The sequence below is a fragment of the Haliaeetus albicilla genome, chromosome 5 (genome assembly GCF_947461875.1).
Source record: "Haliaeetus albicilla chromosome 5, bHalAlb1.1, whole genome shotgun sequence".
NCBI classification, from domain to species: Eukaryota; Metazoa; Chordata; class Aves; order Accipitriformes; family Accipitridae; genus Haliaeetus; species Haliaeetus albicilla.
In genome coordinates, this window is record NC_091487.1 from 25,830,577 (window position 1) to 25,851,196 (window position 20,620).

A 20,620-nucleotide genomic window follows, 5' to 3' on the forward strand; every position below is an offset into this window, starting at 1 on the left:
TGCGAAGTGCAAGGGGCACTGAATAGTAACATTGCCTGTGGTGATAGGAATGCACTGAACAGCTCAGTATGCAAAAGCACTTACTGGTACACAGTGCTCTTCACAAAGGGCACTGCAGAATGCTTTCCAGACTGTGTCAGAAGTGCTAGGAGAGGAAATATTAGTGCGTGTGTTGCAGGAGGAACATAAGCACTTGCCATCACAATAAAGGAACGTACAAGCAAATACAGGTACAATGCTGCTCATAGCAAAAAAAAAAAAAAAAAAGGGAGGGGGTGGAGGGGTGAAGGAAAAAAAAAAAGACAGAAAACTTAGCAGCAGTCAGACTAGAAGGAACATCTCTTTGCAAGAACAGCAAGGGTTAACAGTGGCATACAAGCTCTGGTCCAGTCAAGATAGGGTCAAATGATGTGCAGTGAAAGTTTCAAGTCCTCAATCCCCCAGAGCTTGTTTGCTAATTACATTTGCAATTACAAACATGACAAATATATTATTATACAGTGTGTTCCACCTTGAGCAGGCATGTTTCTCCTCACGGACAGTCACTGCCAGCAGCCAGAATCTCAAGCACTGGAAGAATCAAAGTGCACTGTGCTCCAGCTGCAAGGATCATTTTGTGGGCATCTCTATTGCTCTGAAGAGACAGGGCAAAGCTTAAGAGAAAGGCAGCATAGCAAGGATGGAAACAAACGCAAAGAACAAGTTACTACAATTTAATTCCTAAGAAGTAAAACTAACCAGGTCAATAGCTATTACTAATAAATAATACTAAATTACGTTCTGTTCCCGATGACAGACACAAAGCACTTTACACGTGCAAGCTACATAGAGATGATTACGTTCACAACTCAAATGCAGCCGATACCGGGAAGGCACAAAGAAATCAAGATTTTCCTTTTTTTGGCAAGGTCGCCATAGCTGAGTACTGCTAATATCTTCTTTGTTACGTCCCTTCGCTACACAACCAACCATCTGATTCATAGTTTGCTGTGGAAGCTCTGATCTTTCCCTTTTTTCCCCCCAGTTTCTATAGCAGCATTACCTAGGAACCTCACTGCTGGGTACTGGACAGATGCTAAATTTACTTGTGCACACTGCACAAACTAAAAATTCTGTTGTGCTCCCTGGCTGTAAAGTTACCGTTAGTAGCTCCATGGAATAAAGAATAGGTCTGGCTGGGAAGAATCTCCCAGTCTCTGCAATCTACAGTGGAATCGCTGCCGTGCAACACTAGCTGCTGCTATGATCCCCAACTCCTAAACTGAGGACCGCAAGTTAGAAGGACAAGTTGGGAAAAGGATTTTGGCTTTTATGTCCAAGATTTGTCACCATCATTTTCTACTTTTACATTTCTTTTCTTAATTAAATGTCTCTTAGACATTTTACACTCTTCGGAGAAATTCCACCGTGCTCCCAACAGAACCTGTAAAGTTCATCCAGTCTCAGGTTTAAACCTTTTACCTCCTCCCTTCTTCCATTCTCTAAGAGAGTTTGTATGCTTTGAGCCCTGGAAAATTTAGTAAAGAGACCCACTGACGCAGTGGACAAAACTTCTTATTGAACTGAAATTACTTGAAGAATACGGGTGTTTTCAGGCAACATGAAATTCAGAGCAGTAGTAACAGTGCAGAAACGGGGCTGGGAAATAACAGCGGAAAGGAAGGGACACGGAGAGTAGAGCAACGTTCTCTTGGAGAGGAAGAAAACGGGATGTGAAATCTCTGTCACAGCAACTTTCTCTGATGCAATCTCTCCAAAGTCTTTCCCCTCTCAGGCTAAATGCAATATTTATTGATCACTTCAAATCAATACAATGAAAAAAATCCTATTTTTTAAATATATTGATCTTACCATATTTCTCAATAATTGATAATTATTAGATCATCTTTACTTTTACAAGTGGAATTGGAAGAGGAGGGAAAAGTTAATACAAATACTTTAAAGGTACCAATTTCCTCATCAGCCTTGTGCTCAATAAGCTTAGTGTACCAAGACCCCATTCTATGATGGGAACCTCGTCAGGAACCCAGTAACTAGGCCACTTCCCTTACAGAGGTTTTTCAATTTATTCTGTCAATAAAACAAACAAATCCTCCCTATCCCAGACTTTCAGAGATACTCAGAGCAGACAGTTGCATTCAGCTTCTCTGACTCAGATTTCCTCCCATTCACGGAATATGGAGATTTCCAGTAAGCTCTGAAATCAAGTCACATTTCCTCAGTCTGTGCATTAGAGTCAGTGACAACAACTTTGTTAATTCTCTGCCACAGGGTCTGGAATCTGCTCCTTCATTGACTTAAAATTCCAATGTTAAACCTTTCCATCTCTCTATCAAATATATCACTTATTCTTTTCAACTTTTTCCTTCTGTTCATAAAACAATTTTCATTTTATCAGATCAATGACTCACGTGTGTTTCTTGTACATCAGAGGAAACAGTGTAAGAGACATAGCATCTGGCAGGATGCCCTCATTTGCCAATGATTTTTATTTTCCCTTCATGATGGTTCCTTGGTCAGTTTCTGTCTGTCATGTAGAATATTAATTAGAAACAGAGATGGTAATTTTGCAGTCCTATCAACATTTCTAGTTGCAACTATAACTAGGCAGAAAAAAATTCTCTGGGATGTGGAAGTTAATATAGAAAAGTAAAAATGCCGTATTTCGCTCTCCCTTGAAACAGCCTTAGGTTTGCATATGAGAGAGACGCAACACCAGTATTAGGTATGACCATATATATGTATGTGCGTAAACCTACACATAAATATTTACAGATGCATGCATGTTTGTGTGTGAATATAATCACATCTTTTATATGTCAGAGTATACATTTGTGGTGTCTGCACATGCATTCCCTTCCTGCTGTACTGCAGACAGACGTTGTCAGTACAGGGTAACTAATGTATTCTCGCCATATGCCCTCACCTGAGAGACAAACTGCAGGTACAAATCATTGTCTTTGTTAGTTTCCCAATTCAAACTCATAAAAAAGCTTCTTCCTAGGACATGCATCCCCTACCCCAGGAATAATTTTCTCAGAGGTCAGTACTAAAAGGTAGTAAGCTGTTGCTAAAGAGTGGATTCTTATGCAAGAAATTAAATACATATGCTGCCTTAGGACACATGCACAGATGGTCAAAATTAGGAAGAAATTTCTTACTCTCCCTGAAAGATCCTACACTGAGGGAAATCACACAACCCGCTGACCAGAACTTCCGCAGGTTCCTGGTGTAATCGCTCAGATCAACACACACAGGCAAAGGAAAGGGAACTTTCACTGCTTAAGGAAGACAAATCCAAAACCTGAAGAGTGGGATTAGGGACAACGAGTTCCTTTGCTTAGTTTTTGTTCAGACTCTTCTTGGGTCTGACTGTTAGAAAAATTAAGTTCTCCTTAAACTCCAAGGTGAAGGGAGTCACCTCTTCTCTCCCTTTTTCTTGTTCATTCTCTCTCTCTCAATAATGGTGAGGTGAAATACAGTTTCCAGGTAACTGTATGGATCACGTATTGAGTGACCACATCCACTTCTCTTTCTATATTCTACTCTTCCTCCTATTTTTTTCCTATAGCTTAACAAGCAACTAAACAAGAAGAGGCAGTTTGCAATATTTTTAAGTTCACTCTTAATTTAAGGTTTAATTTGACAAAAATTGCTGTCCACATAATTAAAAGCAGTATTTTTTTTAAAAAAAGGAAAATAACTATTAAAATCTTTTCAACGGCTAGCAGTAGGAAGAGTAAATCAGTACAACATGGATAATATGCTCACACAGCTAGGTAGCGATACAGACACAAATGCAATACCTGTATTTACATTATATGTTCACAATATAATTGTGTTACAGTGCGAGAAAAAAATGGCTAAAGGGATATATATTGGGCCAACTTTTATCCTCAGCTACAGGAATGCAATCTGAAGTCTAACCTTAACAAAACCAGAATGTAAATCAAATCAGTACTTGACACACTGCACATATACCTTTAAATATACCGTATTTTTAAGGCTTCTCACATCTATTCCTTCTCTCAATAACTTTTTCCAGACTTAGCCACACTTCCCTGCATCGTTGTACTCCTTTAATTAAAAAAAAAAAGAAAATTAAAAAAAGAGATTGAAAAATAGAGGTTGAGATATTTTAAATTGTATTTCTCTGTCTCTCTTCCCCAACCTCAACAATGTTAAAGAGAAGATTAGTTGGCACACAGAACCAAGGCAAGTACTTCTCCAAACAAAGAGCTCTCCAACAGTTTCTCATCTCAAAAAGCAGCATTCTCAGTCTACTGTAAAGCCGTAGGGGCTCAGTGGCACTTCCCCCAGGGCCACCTTCATCTGTCTACTCAGCGGCTAAAGAGTTGTGAATATGGGTAAGGTGCACTTGACATTATTGAGAGCTGACTGAGAGCCCATGGAAAAGTAAAAGGAGTGAACAGTAATACAACATGCAGATTACTTCTTACTATTTTCATGTTATTTGAGTTCCCTTTCTCAATTCCAAAAGTAGAAAAAATAAAAGGAAAAAGTTAAGAGACAATAGAGTAAGTGATGAAGATCTAGCTTTTGATTGTGGCATTTTGTTCTTTTGTAACGAAGGTAAATGCACTTTCTATTTTTTGCCTTAATATTAAAAGACTCCCAGCAGCATACAGAATACATTTCCCTTAAGAAACTGTTTGTTTATTTTTAATTCAAAATGGAGCAGCCACAAGTGAAGCACCAGTGGGGAAAAGAAAATCACATGGGTTAGATTATTAATTTCTATTAACAATACTAAGTCTCATTTTAATGAAACTGCTGGAAGCAGGGGATTAAGGAAAGAAGAAATGAGTGTAAGGACAGATGGAATATCAGGAAACAACAGACAGAAAGACAAATAAAAGACAGTTGTAATGGGGAAAGAGGGGTAAGTATCATTGCGGGCTTTTTGTTTGGTTTTAATTGTTTTAATTTTATCAAATACAATGTGTTATTAAAACAAAAGCAATGAAACAGGCAAAATTACTTCACGCCCACCTCTGATGACACCACAGAACCTGCATAGGTGACACATAGATTAACATGCAAACACACAAAAGAGGACTCCGCTCAGGGTGAGATTTACCGGAGAGGAGAAATGTATTTAAAATTAATTGTTCCAGTCAGCCGGTTGCAAACGCTGAGAAGATTTTGCCTTGTTTCCTAACTTCCCCCAAAAGGATCAAACCAAACTTGACATGCTGAAGTGATTTTAAACACAGCATTACCAGGCACAGCCCACTTTGGAATACAAAGAGCAGTAGCAGGTGCTAAGGTATCAGCCACCGGTCCCAGCTCGGGATGTCTGCTTGCCAGCCCTCCGGCTCGCGCCACTCTTTCCCCGGGCAGGCTATCCAAAGAGTAAGCTGTGGGAAACTAAATTTCCATAGGGCATTGCAGGTGAAAAACGGACTTTTTTTATCAGAGACAGTGCTTCAGCGGATCTACTCTGTGTAATTTTATATCCACATCTCTTCAGAGACACCTAGTAATTCATCTCATACAAATCCTAGCGCAGACGGAAAGTAAAGCTGCGCAGAAAGGACTGCCAGTGCTCAGTGTTAGCTGCCTGTTCCTAGGAGATGAAGCGTTAGAGGGAGAAGTTACAAGGCAAGAAAGAAACACGCCAGCGCACCGACCCCCCCCGAAGCGCTCCTCCGCGCACTCTGCCGCACCTGCCCGCGCGGAGGTGCGCGTCGCCCTGCCCGCCGCCGGCCGCTCGCACGCACCCGCACACGCGGTGCCCCGAGGGGGCGGGAGGCCGGCGGCTGCGCCGCAGGGAGGCAGCGGGACTGCGGGGTCGCTGCCCCGTCCCACCCGCAGCGGGACGCAGCGCCGGTCCCAGCCCGCCCCCGGCCCGCCCGGTCCCGCCGCCGCACACTCACTGGTTGTGGTAGCCGAGCGGGTCGGAGATGCACAGCTCGGAAATGTCCATCAGTCCAGTTTGAGCATTCCCGGTAGGAGGAGAAAAAAAAGAAGAAAGAAAGAAAGAAAAAAGAAAGAAGAAAGAAAGAAAAAAAAGGGAAAGAGAGAAAAAGCAGGAGAGAACAACTAAACTGCAGCGGGCAGGGAGGGCGGGGAGCCCCGGGAAGAGGAGCCGGCCCGAGCCCGGCCGCGGGGCAGAGGCGGCGGGGAGGCAGCGCCGCGCCGCTCCGCTCCGCTCCCGCTCCCGCACCCGCGTGCGGACACACTGACGGCGGCAGGAGGCGGGCGGCGGGCGGCGCGCAGGACACGGCCACGGGGGATTTCGCCGCCCCGAGCCCCGCTGTAGCTTTAACGCCGGGAGACGGATGGAGACGGCAGGGCGGCTATTGGCTCCCGCGCAGGGGCTGGGCTTGGAGCGCGGCTGGGGGAGGCACGGCCGGGGGGGGGCCGCCGGACCCGGCACCGGCACCGCAGCGCGCCCGGCAGCGCGGCGCGGCCCAGGCGAGCGCCGCACCCCCCTCCGCCCCGGGCCAGGCGGCGGGGCGTCCCGGGCCGGGGCCGGAGGAGTGGGGGCCACGCGGCCCCGGCCGCGCACGGAGCCGGGCGGGCCGCAAGCCGGGCTGGCCCTGGCACGGCAGCTGGGGCGACGGGGCCGCCGGCAGCGCGCGACGCGAAATCGCAGCTCCAGCCCGGTCCCACCGCGGGAACGATCCGGCGGCAGCGCCGGCTCCCCTTCCCTCCTACTGATCCGCCTCTCGTGGGCAGCGGCCGCAGAGTTTAGGGTTAAGCAAAACCCCGAGGTGAAGGGTGCCCCACGGACTATTTACATCTGCTCGCGCCCCGCACGGGCACGCCGGGGGGCGTCTGCCCACCCAGACAGCAGTCCACACGCACAGCACGCACACCGGCGCCCCACTCTGCACACGCGTGTCACAGGCACCGTTACACGCAAACACATGACTCCACATACGCGCACTGGGTGCACATGCACAGACCCGCGTCTCACGCTGACACAGCCTAATCGCCGTGCTCGGATGTCTGCTTTCCCAAACACACGCAAACTCTAACGCATGCATGCAGAAGAGTGCCCGAGTCCCATTTCAAAGCAGTGGGATTCAGGTGTCACTTCAGTGCAGCTTATGAAACCGCACTGGAATAAATCCTGGCACGCGAGATCAGAATCAGACACTCAGGTTAACAGCGCATGTTTCCAGGCACAAGAACCATAGCTGTAGACCCTCAGAAGTCTTCACAAACATCAAAACTGGCACACACAACTAACTAGCCTCCTGAAAGACACGTTTTCAAAGCTCTGCATATGTACTGGCTGCTGTAAGTCAGTGTACTTTCACAATTGCCGCACACATTTTCACACTCATAGAATTCCACTGCATATTTACAGCAACGTACCAATACCTATCTGAAGATCCCTCTCCATATAAGCACGCAAGCCACTCGGGCACATGCCTACCACACACAGTCTTGCACTGAAAGCCTGACTCACACAGAGGTGCCCTACAGGGTCTATTTGTCCCTTGCTACCTACTCTCCACCTTCCAAACCACTCAAGCAAACCTCTCTTGTCTCTCTCCTGTGCTTCTACTTCATGTTTAGATGTCCACTGCTCACATATATAAAAATATCCTTAACAGATAAATAAGAACTAGAGGCCTTTTTAAAAGGAAATACGCACAAACACACCTGGATAAAAGCTTCATTCTCTTATGCCAGGCAAACAAAAACAAAAAAGTAGAAGCTAAGAGGATATACCTTAATATAAATCTAATGTGAGGCAAGAGGGTACAACACCGGGAGAAGCAAAGGGCAGACCAGAGCTTTTCAGATGAGGGGGGTGATACAGCATAGAAGAAAATGCAGGCTGGTTCAGCTATAAACATGGCAATAAAGACTGACTAAATTAGGCTACAACTTTTCATGCAATCAGTATTTGTAGAAACTTGAAAATATTCAGAAAAGAGGAATGACCAAATTCGCAGCCAGTGTAAACTGTCCTTGCTTTACTGAAGTCTATCAGTGCAACTTCCTCACTACCTCCTCTACCAGAGATCTTAACAAATGTCATACAAACTAATGGTATGCCCTACCGTGTCCCCAGGCTGTGTGGGGACAAGCTGTGTGATTCTGATCAACTATCCTTAAGACAGGACAGCCTAAGGATGACAAAACAGAGGTCTTTTATGGTGAAAAGTACACATGAAGATGGCACAGAAAACAGGTTAGTTTAGAAAATGGGAAGCAGAATTAAGAGTACAGCAGGATCTGATTACCTGAATGTTGCAGGTGACAAAATTTAGATTATCCGTCTTTCTAGGAAGCAGAATTAATACAAATGGAACATATGCGTATACACATTTGTACACTTACATGATATATCAGCCCAGCAGAAACCCTAAGACGCTTTAAATGTTGAAGAGACAGAATACAAGAGCTTTAGTAGGGCATTAGCATTAGTGGGGCCCAAGATTTTAAACAAGGAATCTCACTGACCACATCAGAGAACACCTGACCCAAGCAGAGGCAAGAAGGATGAAACCAGCACCAGTGTGTTTCCAAAAGAAATCTGAGGTCAGAGAGGGACTCACTGATGACCTAGTTGCCTCATAAAGAAGATTCCTGATGCACAGTAGCAAGAGAGGCTGGAGGAGGCACACAGGGTCAGGGCCCAGGCAGGCTACAGTTCAAGAGCAGTCAGAGTGTTTGCAGTGAGCTGATTTGGACGGAAAACAATTTTCTCCAGAAAGATGCACCCTGGCTGGATCCTGACTGTGCAGAGATTAGCTCTGGTGTGGGTTCTCAATGAATGGGAGACCAGTGTGGGAATGGCCTGGCAGTCAGGTCCTACTCTCCCAATAGCTGATGTTTTAATTTTGCACTTTTAACTTTTATCCAGGCTGAGGTGAGGCAAGCAGGGAGCCATGTGATTGCCTGGCACAAGGTCCACAGGGCTGAATTAACTGATATAGACAGTACAATGGTGGGTTTGTACTCTGGAAATGGGCGGCTGCTGACAGAGGACTGCCTGGGTAAGGTGGGTATTTACAGAGTGGTGCAGAAATGTAACATTAATCTCTTCTGACCCAGTGCAAATGGACAAATGGAGCTTCCCCTGCCTTAAGAGCAGCTGTGCCGAGGCCTGGCTCTTCCCTTCCGAGAAGAATAGGAAGGAATAGTCTCTGCTGGCTGGGCCTGATCTGGCAACCTGAATACCCCAAGAAAGATGACAAGAGTCCTGCAGGCTGATTTTGGAACTTCAGGAGGCTTCACCTTCTTTTGCACGCAGTGCTTGCTGAGCTCTTCTCACAGCTTTAGCCAAATCCTCTTCCCCCCAAAGAATAAAGAAGGAAACACTGATCTCAACATGGCCAGCCTTCCAATATGTGTGTTTTTTAAAAAAGTACCAGGACGAGGTTAGAAAGGACTATAAGATTAAGCTAGCAGATCTGGAAGCCAAAACCCTCAATTTGGGCAAGTACAAGGCAGAACTGCACATGCAACAGCAGCACTAGCTTGCCCTGTGAGCACAGCCTTTGTTTGCAATTCTGACCAAATCCTGCCCCGGAACTCTCTCCTGGAACCCTGCTCCTCTCTCACTGCAGGAGGGGCAGGAACAGTCCTGGCCACTCAGTCTGTGGCCTCTGAGCTCAGCATACCCACAGGTGCTCTAGTAAGTGCTACCCATTGGGATGACTTTCATAAGGCAGCCTCTGGCTTTTGAGGTCACCAGTTCTCCTCATACTTGGTCCAAATGCAGAGCAACGACTTTCCATCAATGTTAGCCTCGGACAGAGCACAATTGGAGTGCTATAGGCTGATGGAGCAATAGCCAGTATCAGTTCTTTGAGACATGTAACTATCCTCCCCAGAAAAAGAGCAAGAATTGCAAAGACATGTCTCTACTTTTACCGGCTCTTCCAAGAGATGACAGGTAGAGACTTTCTTTGGAGACTTTTCCCCCATTCTTTAATGAGTAATCTGTTTTTGATAGATTAAGTTTTTACTTTTTTTTTTTTAACTTTTATCATGGAATAATGATCAACTTTCCAGCAAGCTGACTGATTGACTGACAGAAATTTCATTTGGTCTAATATTGGAGTAACCTGCAAATCATGCCAAACAAACTTGATTTCACTTGTTGATAAGTCTAGTTTTTTGTGAATAAGGAAAATGCAGCAGAGGGAGAGATCTAGTTACTTTTGGGGGTTTGGGATTTTTTTCCCTTTTATGAAGGCCCTACTATTGTATTCTCACAAAGGAAGTCAGTGAAGTGGTATCTGCATGGGGCAAAAACCATACATAATAATTAGGAGACCTAAGCTGGGCAGAACAGACTTGTGTACACACATTCTTATCTTGCCTGCTAGGGAAAGAGGAGTTCAATGACAACAGACCTTTCCCAGCCCCTTTCTCATTTAAGGAAATAACAGTTACAGAGGGGTTATTGTGACGAATGTAGAAGACAACCCTTCCACATTTTGAGGCCAATAGTACTGCTTGGACTTCACACAAGTCACTGTGTTGCATGCCCTGATCGCTCTGCTTTGCAAGGCTAGTAACCCTGGAGAGAAACTTAGGTCCCTTGAGCACAGGTCCCTGATCACTGGTAGGCTTTCACCTCTCCCACACTCCCTTCCACAGCAAACAGCTATCCCAGATACACTCTATCCATGAGGACAAAACAGCCTTCTTCATTTTGGGCTCTATTCTGTTTTCCCTTACTACACCCAAACAAAACAGTTTGCTCTCCCCATCAAAGGCAATGTCTTGTTTTCTACCAAACTCCAATAGATTTTTTCAAAAAAACCCTAATTGGCTTTATGAACAATCTGCTTCCATCTAAAAGGTATCACCACCATCACCACTGAAGCTCAACATCTATTTAAGCAGGAAATAGTTTTCACACTGTAATTTTTAAATAACTGCCCATCTGAACATCCTTAGACATGCTTCAAGCATTACTTAGTCTTTAAAACATCTATGTTATAATTCTCAACCTATAGACTGCCAAATCATATCATAAAGAGGTTACGTGGCTTGCCCCAGATCAATCTGAGCATATCTGTAGCAGAGCAAGTCTGAATACAAGTGTCTTAACCCTTACTGTCCCTGCTTTGAATGAGAATTCTCTGTCCCCCAAATGTGATGTTTCATTAAGTTCTGTGCTTGGATACAACAATGTTAGGAGTCCTGAGATTGGATATAAAGTCAAACAGCATCTTTTCACCTTTAGCTTTCCTACCTCGGTACACTAGCTTCAAGTATTGTATTGCAAAAGGCCAAGGAGGGAGGTCAGGAGAACAGGGGATACTTGTTCATTCCTCTAATCTGGGGAGATGATTTCCTGCTTCTCTCTCCAAGCCCATGCACTCCAAGCCCATGCATTCTAATCACCTCAGGACCCTAATATTCACAGTACCAACTTACTCACTGAACTGATCAAAAGAAATATGTGTCTTCTTAGGAGAACTAACAGTTACTTACTGTTATGCTGCAAGCAAAGAATTGAAACATTTTGGGCATGTGCATCGATAATGCCAAATGTCTCAACCCAGAAGAAGAGTGGGGCCTAAAGAACCAAAATGCTTCAGAGTTACTACTGTTAGAGAACATGCCTACTGAGGGCTAGGCAGTGAAGATGGAGAGTAGTTTTTCCAAGTCTGTGATGGAAACAGGAACTTAAACACATACAAAATAACTTACCTTCCAGCAACAGCAATGAGGTGGCTGCAGTGGCCCAGACTTTACAGTTTTAATACTATGATGTGACAAAAACCAGTGGGTAAGTGTGCAATTTCCTCTTAGCTGCGTTCTCTGAGTACGTAACAGTCCTTTTGGAAAGTGATGTGGGCAGTTATAAAGCAGCAAAGTAGTGAAAGGACTTTTCCATCCAGGGAAGAAGGGGATGAAGGGATGAAGAAAGCAAGGATTAAAGACCTTCCTTTCCCTGCAGGAACCTTCATCTGGGCACAGTCAATAGAAGACTATTGACTTCACCAGGTCAGCCAGGCCAAATACAGAGGAGCTCACCGACAGTGGATCTATGCAAAAGTATTTAACAGTGAGATGAACCTGCAGGTCCCAAGTGACCTTAGGAAACCTGATACACAACAGTCTAGTAAAAGCAGGGATCATCAGATGATCAGGACTGTTCTCCTGGTCACCTTCTCCAGCCTCAGAATATTCCAGTTTCTAACAGTAAGGGGCTACAGGTTTCAGCTAGAGCCAGACATGACAGAAGCCAGCTTCCTTCTGACGTGCTGTATCAGCAGCACAACAAGTGCAAGTCTTCTCTGCTCTGGATCTCCAAACAGCTCGGTTAAGTACACAACCATTTTGAAGATCTGTTCTGTACTAACTTTAGTGTTTGAACAACAATACAGATTTTTTTTCACAACTCTCTTCTGAGTTTATTTATGACTTGAACTACATTTATTTCACTTTCTGGACAAGAGCAAATTGGTGTGACAGATTATTTGATTAGACAGCTTTGCCAACAAACCCTATCCCAAGCTTCTTAACATACTTCTAATTTCTGAGTTCCATCAACTGTATCTCATTCAGACACCTGCAGTAAAACACATTAGGAAATCACTGCTCTGTCTACAAGTCATTAACATTCAAACGCTATGCCTACAGACCATGAATGATCATGTTTTTGTAGTACTTTTTCAAACAAGAAATGGAAAAAGAACAAGAAAAACAATCCTTGCCTATAACAAAAAACGTCATTTAGAAGAGGCAGGGCAACTCAGGACCATATAAACATGTCTGCTTTAGCTACACAATATATGCAGATATAGTATCAAGAAGGTAGCCAGTCACAAGGAGACAGATGCTGGCTACCAAAAAAAAAAGCTTTTCTATGCCAAGGAAAGGAGAAGCTTCACTAGCTCAGTCCTACTTCTGTTATGCAGCCTTGTGTACTCCAAAAGATGGCAATCTCTCTCATGTGTGGAAGTACAAATCCCTAGATGTCTTTGAAAAGGTCTTATTGACGTGAATTCCAAGTCTTTAAGTTTCTCAGAGATCCAGGCACAGAGGCAGTTGTGGGCAGCAGTAAAGCCTTCTCCTGATGAACCTGAACATGCGTCACTGGATTTCAGCAAAAATGCCTTCATCCTTCAAAGTCATGTGTTGCCAGCTTTGCCGTTTCTGTGGCAGCATTAGGAAAGATTACTTTTCAGTATCATCGTAAAGGCAAACTCAGATCTCAGTCCCATGTGGTCTGAGGGTGACTTTGGTGCTGCAGCCTCCTAGCAACAGGTCCCCTTGGTCTCCGCAGTGCTTACAAAGGAAAATCCAGTTTTGGTCTTTTGCTCATCTCTTGAATACCTTTATTTTAGCGATGATCAAAGACTACCGATGCTTCCCCTCTCTGCTCATTTGTTGAACATACCAAACTTCCATTAAATATTTACAGTCAGCTGAACTCAGCAGTACTCAACGCATCTTTTAGACCTTGCCCCTCAACATTTGGCAGTATTTCATAACTCATGTGGTCAGCAACTCAGCACACGGTAGGCTTTTATGACTTCCAGAAGTTGTTGCTACCAGGTTTGTCCTGGGAACCATACAAGCTGGGGACAGCACTTCTCCTTGTTAAACCCACTGCTTTTTCAGAGTAACAAGTAGTTAGACAGAAGCAGGATAGAAGGAAGATGGTAAGAGAGAAAGACTGTCACTGCTTCCAATACAGAGGTCTGCCAAGCAGCCAATGACATGGTACCCAGGATGGCCCTGCTTTGCTTCTGAGGGAGAAGGTACCAGGCAAGAGTACCTTGACAGACCAATTTGTTTCCAGGGACTCATATAATGAGGAGAGTTATTAAACTGATTGGTCAAGCACGATGGTTAAAACAAACAAAAAAATTTATGTCATTAGCCTTGATTGCCCAACAATCATTTGGGTTGAATCAGCCCGTTTGGCATTATAACCCAAGGCATGACAGCTGCGTTCCACCCAGCTAGACTACTGCCTCTTCCAAAGGCACTGTGGGGCACTGTCATTGGCCTGCAACAAGGCCTGCACAAGGCTGTGCTAGTACACATCACATGGGATACCTGAGCAGCACTGTAAGGATGTTTAGAACGTGCCTTGCACGTCCTACTACGCAGCAGGTACATTCTGCCTGTGGAGGCAGTATTAATACTTCCAGAAATACAGAATACTTCTGCATAGACAAACCCAGATGACACCCATCAGATGAGCAATAAATAGCTCCAGGGGTTGCACTAGGATACAAACCAAGCACCTTTAGATTTGACTATACACTTGCTATGTAAAGGCTTTTTTTTTTTTTTGAGCTACTACAGTTCATATATACAAACAAGAGCACCAATATAAGCCCTAAATATTTGGCAAGCTATCAAATACCCATTAATGAGATGCTGTAGGTCAGCTGAACAGACAAGTGAGAGCCTGCACTCCTAACTTACGTTCCCAAACTTTTACCTACACGCTGTGGGACAAAGGATAAGCACTCAGATGTCTCAGCGATTAGCTCTCCCAACAGTAAAACATATCCAAAAAAGTGCAGTGTCTTAGAGTGGTGTAAGAGTTATTAAATGTTTGTGGGATGTCCATGAGCATCACATGTGTCCAATGCTCTCAAGCAAGGGTCAATGCTAGCTGCAGTACCCAGTGAAGTGCCCTGCAGAGGTTTGTCAGAATAAGGCATGGGGCAGCCTGGTAGAACCAGTAAACTGTAGCTTCACCTGCACTGCTATACTACTTCACCTCAGCCAAAACTCTTGACACAATACAAATACCCCCCAAACCCCTCTCTCTAAAAGAAGAAATTCTTCCTCCAAAAATAGGAGGAGAAGCTGGGTCATCAGGTGAGGGTGAAATTGGTTTAAAAGCCATTAAGAAGAAAGCAACCCAGGCATTCAGGAGCAATCACAGCTCCTTGGGCTGATAAGGAGAGACAGAGGAAATTATTTATTTATGGACTTCCTGCTCTCCCTGAGCGGGCGCCTCCACTGGGGAAGCTTTAAGAGGAGTGGGGAGCAGGAGGCAGGTGCTGCTTGGAATCCTCCAGAGGTTTTCCTGGTCTGGGCCTCAGGAGAATTAAACACAGTTCATGCGCAAAGCATGCAGGAGCCATCAACTTGTCTTTCTCAGAGAAGGAAAGGCCAGAAAGAGTATCACACAGGTGTCTGCTGGGATGGAGCACATTGAGAGCCCCAGGCACCCAGATTTGCCATGCAAGCTTTGCACAGCTTACAGTAAGATCCCTTCAGAGCAATAGTACTTGAGTACACAGCCGTTTCTCTCTTCTCGTCGTTCAGCTGCTTCCCTTTAAACACAGATCAAGTGTCTCTAGGGACTCAGCAAGCATTTAACAGACCTGCCTGATGGAAGGACCTCCAATGAGAAAACCAAGACCTGAAACTCCCCATAGACATCCTCAATTCAATCCACAGCTGATAAAGCAACCCTGAAGTTACATGCAACCAGATCCTAACTGCACAGAAAGCATGTCAGTCTAGTCTGTATCCAAAGCTCATCTAAACATTCTAAACTTAAGGGGGAGGGAAGGACTAGCAGATTAAACAGGAGGAAATATGTCAATTGAAAAAGTCAGCATGGAAATATAGAATTCTTGATATCGTATCAATAATTCCTTTTCAAGATACAGTAGTGTCTTTCTTGATGCAATTTCTTATTGCTTCCCAAAATTGGAGGATAAAGCGGAGTTATTCCCTAAAATCACAGAGTTCCCTTCAGTATTCAGAGTTGACATTTCACCACTCACTAAAAAAGAGCTGTAAAGACAGACAGATCTGCCCAGTCAGACAGATCTGGCAACTATCCTCTTATTCTGGCTTTGGTCAGAGGGCCACAAAGGGTAACCAGGGCTTGGCAACTACCCAATGCCACCAGAATTTTTCGCTGGAAGATGCTGCAGAAGAGTAGTGTTACAAGAGGGTCACTGATGGGGACTGAACAGATTATGTGAGTGGTACAGCCTGCACTGTGTCAGTTTGTGTCTCCCTGCAATTCGTTACTGATGAGATGCCAGAGATTGAGATGAAAAGGGCAGGAGCAGACAGTGAACTACTGCTTTAGACACATCTTATTCAGCATTCCCAGTTTATTCCTGCTCTGCCTCTGCTAGTATATCTTGCATTACTCCCCAGCAATGATATTCTTCCTCAATTCTGGTCTCAAATCAGTACATTGTTTTGTGCCATTCAAGCTACTGCAAAACCTGTTGTGGTAGCAAAATAACTCATTAATGCATAAAGTGCTTTGGGAAACCTTTGAAAAGGAAAGGACTGAAGAACAAGAGAGTATCATCTTCATCAAGATCAGTGATCCAAGGTAGCCTCAACATCAAAAAGGCACAAAGTCTAACAGTGAGAGTGTTTCAGTGAGTCATAAGTCAGACTGCCTCCTCCCCACACATAAACTGATTCCTGCTACTTGTAAATACATGAAAACAGTTTTGTTCTCCCAGTCTATGTTCCTCCAAATGAAGGGCAATATAAAAAGGATCCCTTTTCCATTCAATGAAGCAGGTCTTATTTGGTGTCTCAAAGGAAACTTCCTTTGCTGCCCATTCAGAGACAGGTTACATTTTTAGGGTCTGTGTAACCTTTGTTTCCCACTCTGGGAAGAACATCATTAGGCACTGATAGCTACTTAGCCTTGACAGGGCAGTGCTCCAGAGAGGGTTGCATCCCCCAGAGAGCTAGAGCACAGACAACCCAGGGCTCTCTGGGGAGCTGTTCTGCTTTGACTATTGACTTGTGGCTTGAGAATCTTTACAGGGCCAAATCAAATACACTGCTAGTTCATAAGTGCTGGGGTTATTCATTTGTGTGCTTTAACACACATTGTTTGGGAAATTCAATTCATCCCTTAATTTGCTAAATACAGCTTTAGGCTCTAAAATCCTCCAAAGTCTGCAGTGTCCTTTGCCCCTTCATGCTCATTTGCCTTTTTTATTTCCCTTCCAACTTGCCAAAAGAAAAAAAAGTCCATTTTGATTCTGTTCCTGGCCAGTTGACCTTGCTTTCAGAGCCTGGCACACCAACTTTCCCCGCCACAATGGTCAGGCTACAAAAACAAAAGGAGAACATTTGCTTCCTTGTGAAACGCTTCCTATTGAGATTTTTCAGTCACAATAATTTCTGTAGCAAGCTTTCACAGAGTCTTAGATTTGCAGAAATAGAGGGCTTAATCTGCACCCATTTAAATGCATTTGACAGCCAGGAGGAGGCCTCTTCTTACTGCTAAGGTACACTCAGGCCTCTGCACAGATACCAAATACCTCCGTACTACGGGGCATAGGCATCCCCAATGGCATTTGGTATTAGTGACGCCCAGTGTCCACCTCCTCTCCTTGCAGGCTTTCTTTGCATGAGAATGTTACTGCAATATAATTCAAGGTACAACTTAACTTAAGCTGGTGCAAAAGGCACTCATTACTATTGAAACTAAACCTGTTTAGACATCTATTGAGCAAAGATGAAGCATCCTCAAACTGGCAGGAGAGCATTCACAGTTCGGATTTTCACTAGTTTAAATGGATTGTTTTAAAATTCATGCAATTTAAAGTGTATGGCTTCCTTGTGTAAAAAAGATCTTCTCTGGACTGAGGAAACAGCAGCACTTGTAAAATAAATGACTCCCTGTGCAAGGGTGCAACACCCCCGTTAACGACTACCACAAAGCAGCAGGGAGGAGAAGAGGCTGAGGAGATAGGGTCAGTTGCTTGCACACAGCTTGTTAGGAAATACTGCATTCAGATTGACTACCTACAAGCACCCAAGAAAGCATCCAGAAGCGACAGCCAACTAACAGAAGTTTCAGGGACATCTCAATATACTCAGGATCCTTCCTTGGCTGGAAAACACGAGGGGAAAACAAACACACGTGGGTGCACCTTCAGAGACACAGAATGTTTTCTGACACTCGTACAGCATGTGCATTACATAGGCATCCAGGTCTCTCAGACAGCAGGGGATGCAAATTAGTTATTGTAAAGTGAACACTGCATAGAGCAACGATGCACATGTTGCAGCACTCCTGCCCTACATCCCTAGCACCCAGGGCAGCCCACAGAGCCTTGCTATCAAGAAAACCCTCTCAGAAGATGCAACAGCCTTTGTGGGAGGCTGGGGCCAGAATCCGCTCCTGTCAAACAGCTCTCCAGACCAGGATGTGACTGCGGCTGGCGAAACATGTTAGCTAATGAAGATTGAGTCAGGCAGGCAGAGACGATCCCCTCAGCCTGTTAATCCATTTAGGGAAGGAGAAGGGAAACCTGAGCTGAATTCCTGTGCTCCTTGCAAGGGACTGTACTGTGCTGGCTTTAGCACCACAGCAAATCCAAACAGAGCTGAACTGGGGAGAGCTCTGTGTGCAAGACTAGTGCTTTTGGGAGACAGGAGCAAGAGCAGAGGCAGGGAACAATAGTCACTAGGGAGAGACCCAGGGCTGGATTTTGTATCCACTGGGAACTAATGAAGCAAACTGAGCTTTACTTGCCCTCTCACCAGGAGAAAGCAAGACGGGGCTGAATGTGACATTATGCCCAACAGCAGGGCAGGGAGAACACACACACCTTGCACCCTTTTTCACAGGGCAAAAAGGCTTCCCAAGGTGTCAACTCAGATTCCTGGGTTAGAAAGTCAGAGAGAGCATTTGTTCCCCAAACACCCATCCCAGCAGTGACAAAAAGCCAGCATTACCTCCCACCCAGTTTAACTGACAGCTTGCGGGGATGATGGGTGCCAATCCCAGGAAATGTCAGATTATCCTTAACCACCAGAGGGTGCTCCCCATCTCAAAGACAGAGTCAATGTCACAGATGCACCCAGACAGCTAGAGGAGCCTTTATTTCCAGCAACCGTGGAATCCGAGCAAGGGAAAAACTAGAAAATTAATAATAAATAATAATTAATGAATCTGATCCTGTGCCGCACCTCTGTTTCCCCATCTCTCCTGGCTGGGCAAGGTAAGGCCCCCTGTCCCATTTGTCCTCTGCGTCCTGCTCAGTCAGGTGATTTTCCTCACATTGGAGGTTAAATCACTTTAATTCTTTTCTCCTAGATCATGGATCCAGAGCAGCAAATAAACATTTTCCGCTTGGCAGGTCTGTAAAGAGCGAGACTCTGACTTGCCTGCCCCTGAGCACAGTTAGGATCACACTCTCCAGTCACACGCAGTTTTTGTGATGTCAAGGCCTGACCTTACCCCTGCACTGCCAGAGTGGAGTGGGGGCCACTAGCCTGTATGTTCTGGTTCGTTTTCCCCACTCTGTCTTAAGCTTGTTTTCCAGAGGGCAGAGTGCCTGTTGTGCAGAGATGCCTTAGGATGGTGTTTTCAAAACATCAGTTTTGGGGCACTAACACTGCCTAACTCTGTCAATAAGAGACCTGCAGGGAAAGACTGTTCACTTTGGTAATGCAGTGCCCCCACAGCCTCTCTTCCTTCTCTCATCGAAGGGAAGCAGAGGCATGTGACTGAGGTTGCACACTTGGGAGCTGTGCACCTGGCAACATGCCACCTTGTGCCTCGGCTTCCCGTTTGTGTAGGCTAGAAGTAATACCCCAGAGTTGCATCATACGTGGAGAACAGAGCAGTTAGGATTAAATCATAATGGTTATATTGCACCCTGAGATTCAGAAGAGAGTTTAAAGCATGCCAAGTAAGATCAGGCGCCTATGCAAAACAGACTAGCTCTGCTGACGTGTCTGGCATAACATCTGTTTGTCCCAGCCCCAGCTTACTTTGATAGTCCAGGTCTGCATATCCCATGGGGAAACCATCTCTCATTGATGGCTCCCACCCAGCACACGTGCTGCATCTTGCTGTCTGACCACTACAAGAACAGATTGTTGTATTTTTTTAATTGTCCTTTCCTCTCTCCTTTGGCCAGTAGTGCCAGGCCCTGCCTGAGGGGATTTTTGTCAGAGTTCCTGCTCTTGGGTACCCTGGCATCACTTTTTGTTCTGTCCTCTTTAAACCATATAATACATTTGTCTGATGAAACTGTTAAAACTGAGCAGTTAAACCACTGCACAAAGGACACTCATTCAGTCTCTTACACAGGTTAAAATGTGTTTGATAGGTTTGGCTTACTTCATTTCCAGAATGAACCATTATCTGCAGCACATGTGGGAACCAGTGCTTTCCAAGTCGTCAACTGGCCAACAGTGATACTAGTTATTCTTGAGAGGGGGATCACATTCTATAGCCTAAATAGGCCAATTAATTCTTCTTCCAGTCTTTGAGATTGTGAATGGGGAAGAGAAGGGGAAAATATAAGAGAAAAAGATTTTATGCTACGTTTCTTAGACATTTGCAATAGACAATTCTACTGCCCACAAACAAAACGTATGGGGTACATGTCACAGCTCCACTTTTTGTACTATTGATAACATTCTCCCTTGGAATGATAGCAAATACCAGACATGCCATGGAAAGGTTAACCAGCATTAGGTTTGGACACTGATCATCCCAGCACCATTAACACTCAACTTGATAGATTTTAACACTACTCTATTACCATTACAGTCATCATATATTTGTTCCTAAACATGCACATAATCAGTCATCAAAAGTGTGGTTATTTAAAATTAGGTATTTTGAGCATTACATTTCTGCATACTTTTGCTAGGAGCTTAAGCTTTGCCATTCTTCCTCCAC

The 20,620-nt window shown here is 44.7% G+C and overlaps 1 protein-coding gene across 2 annotated transcripts in view; it reads right to left on the bottom strand.

Annotated features, from left to right (window-relative positions):
- The window catches only part of ESRRB (estrogen related receptor beta), a 179,706-nt gene that overhangs the window by 85,908 nt on the left and 73,178 nt on the right, over positions 1–20,620 (bottom strand). Inside the window, exon 1 of one of the 2 annotated variants that reach the window (XM_069783827.1) lies at positions 5,901–6,293. The exons of the other annotated variant lie outside the window; for it this stretch is intronic. Within the exon in view, the coding sequence (XP_069639928.1) occupies positions 5,901–5,950 (50 nt within the window). The 5' untranslated portion in view covers positions 5,951–6,293. Of the gene's footprint in view, positions 1–5,900; positions 6,294–20,620 lie in introns of those variants that run through there. 2 annotated transcript variants of the gene reach the window in all.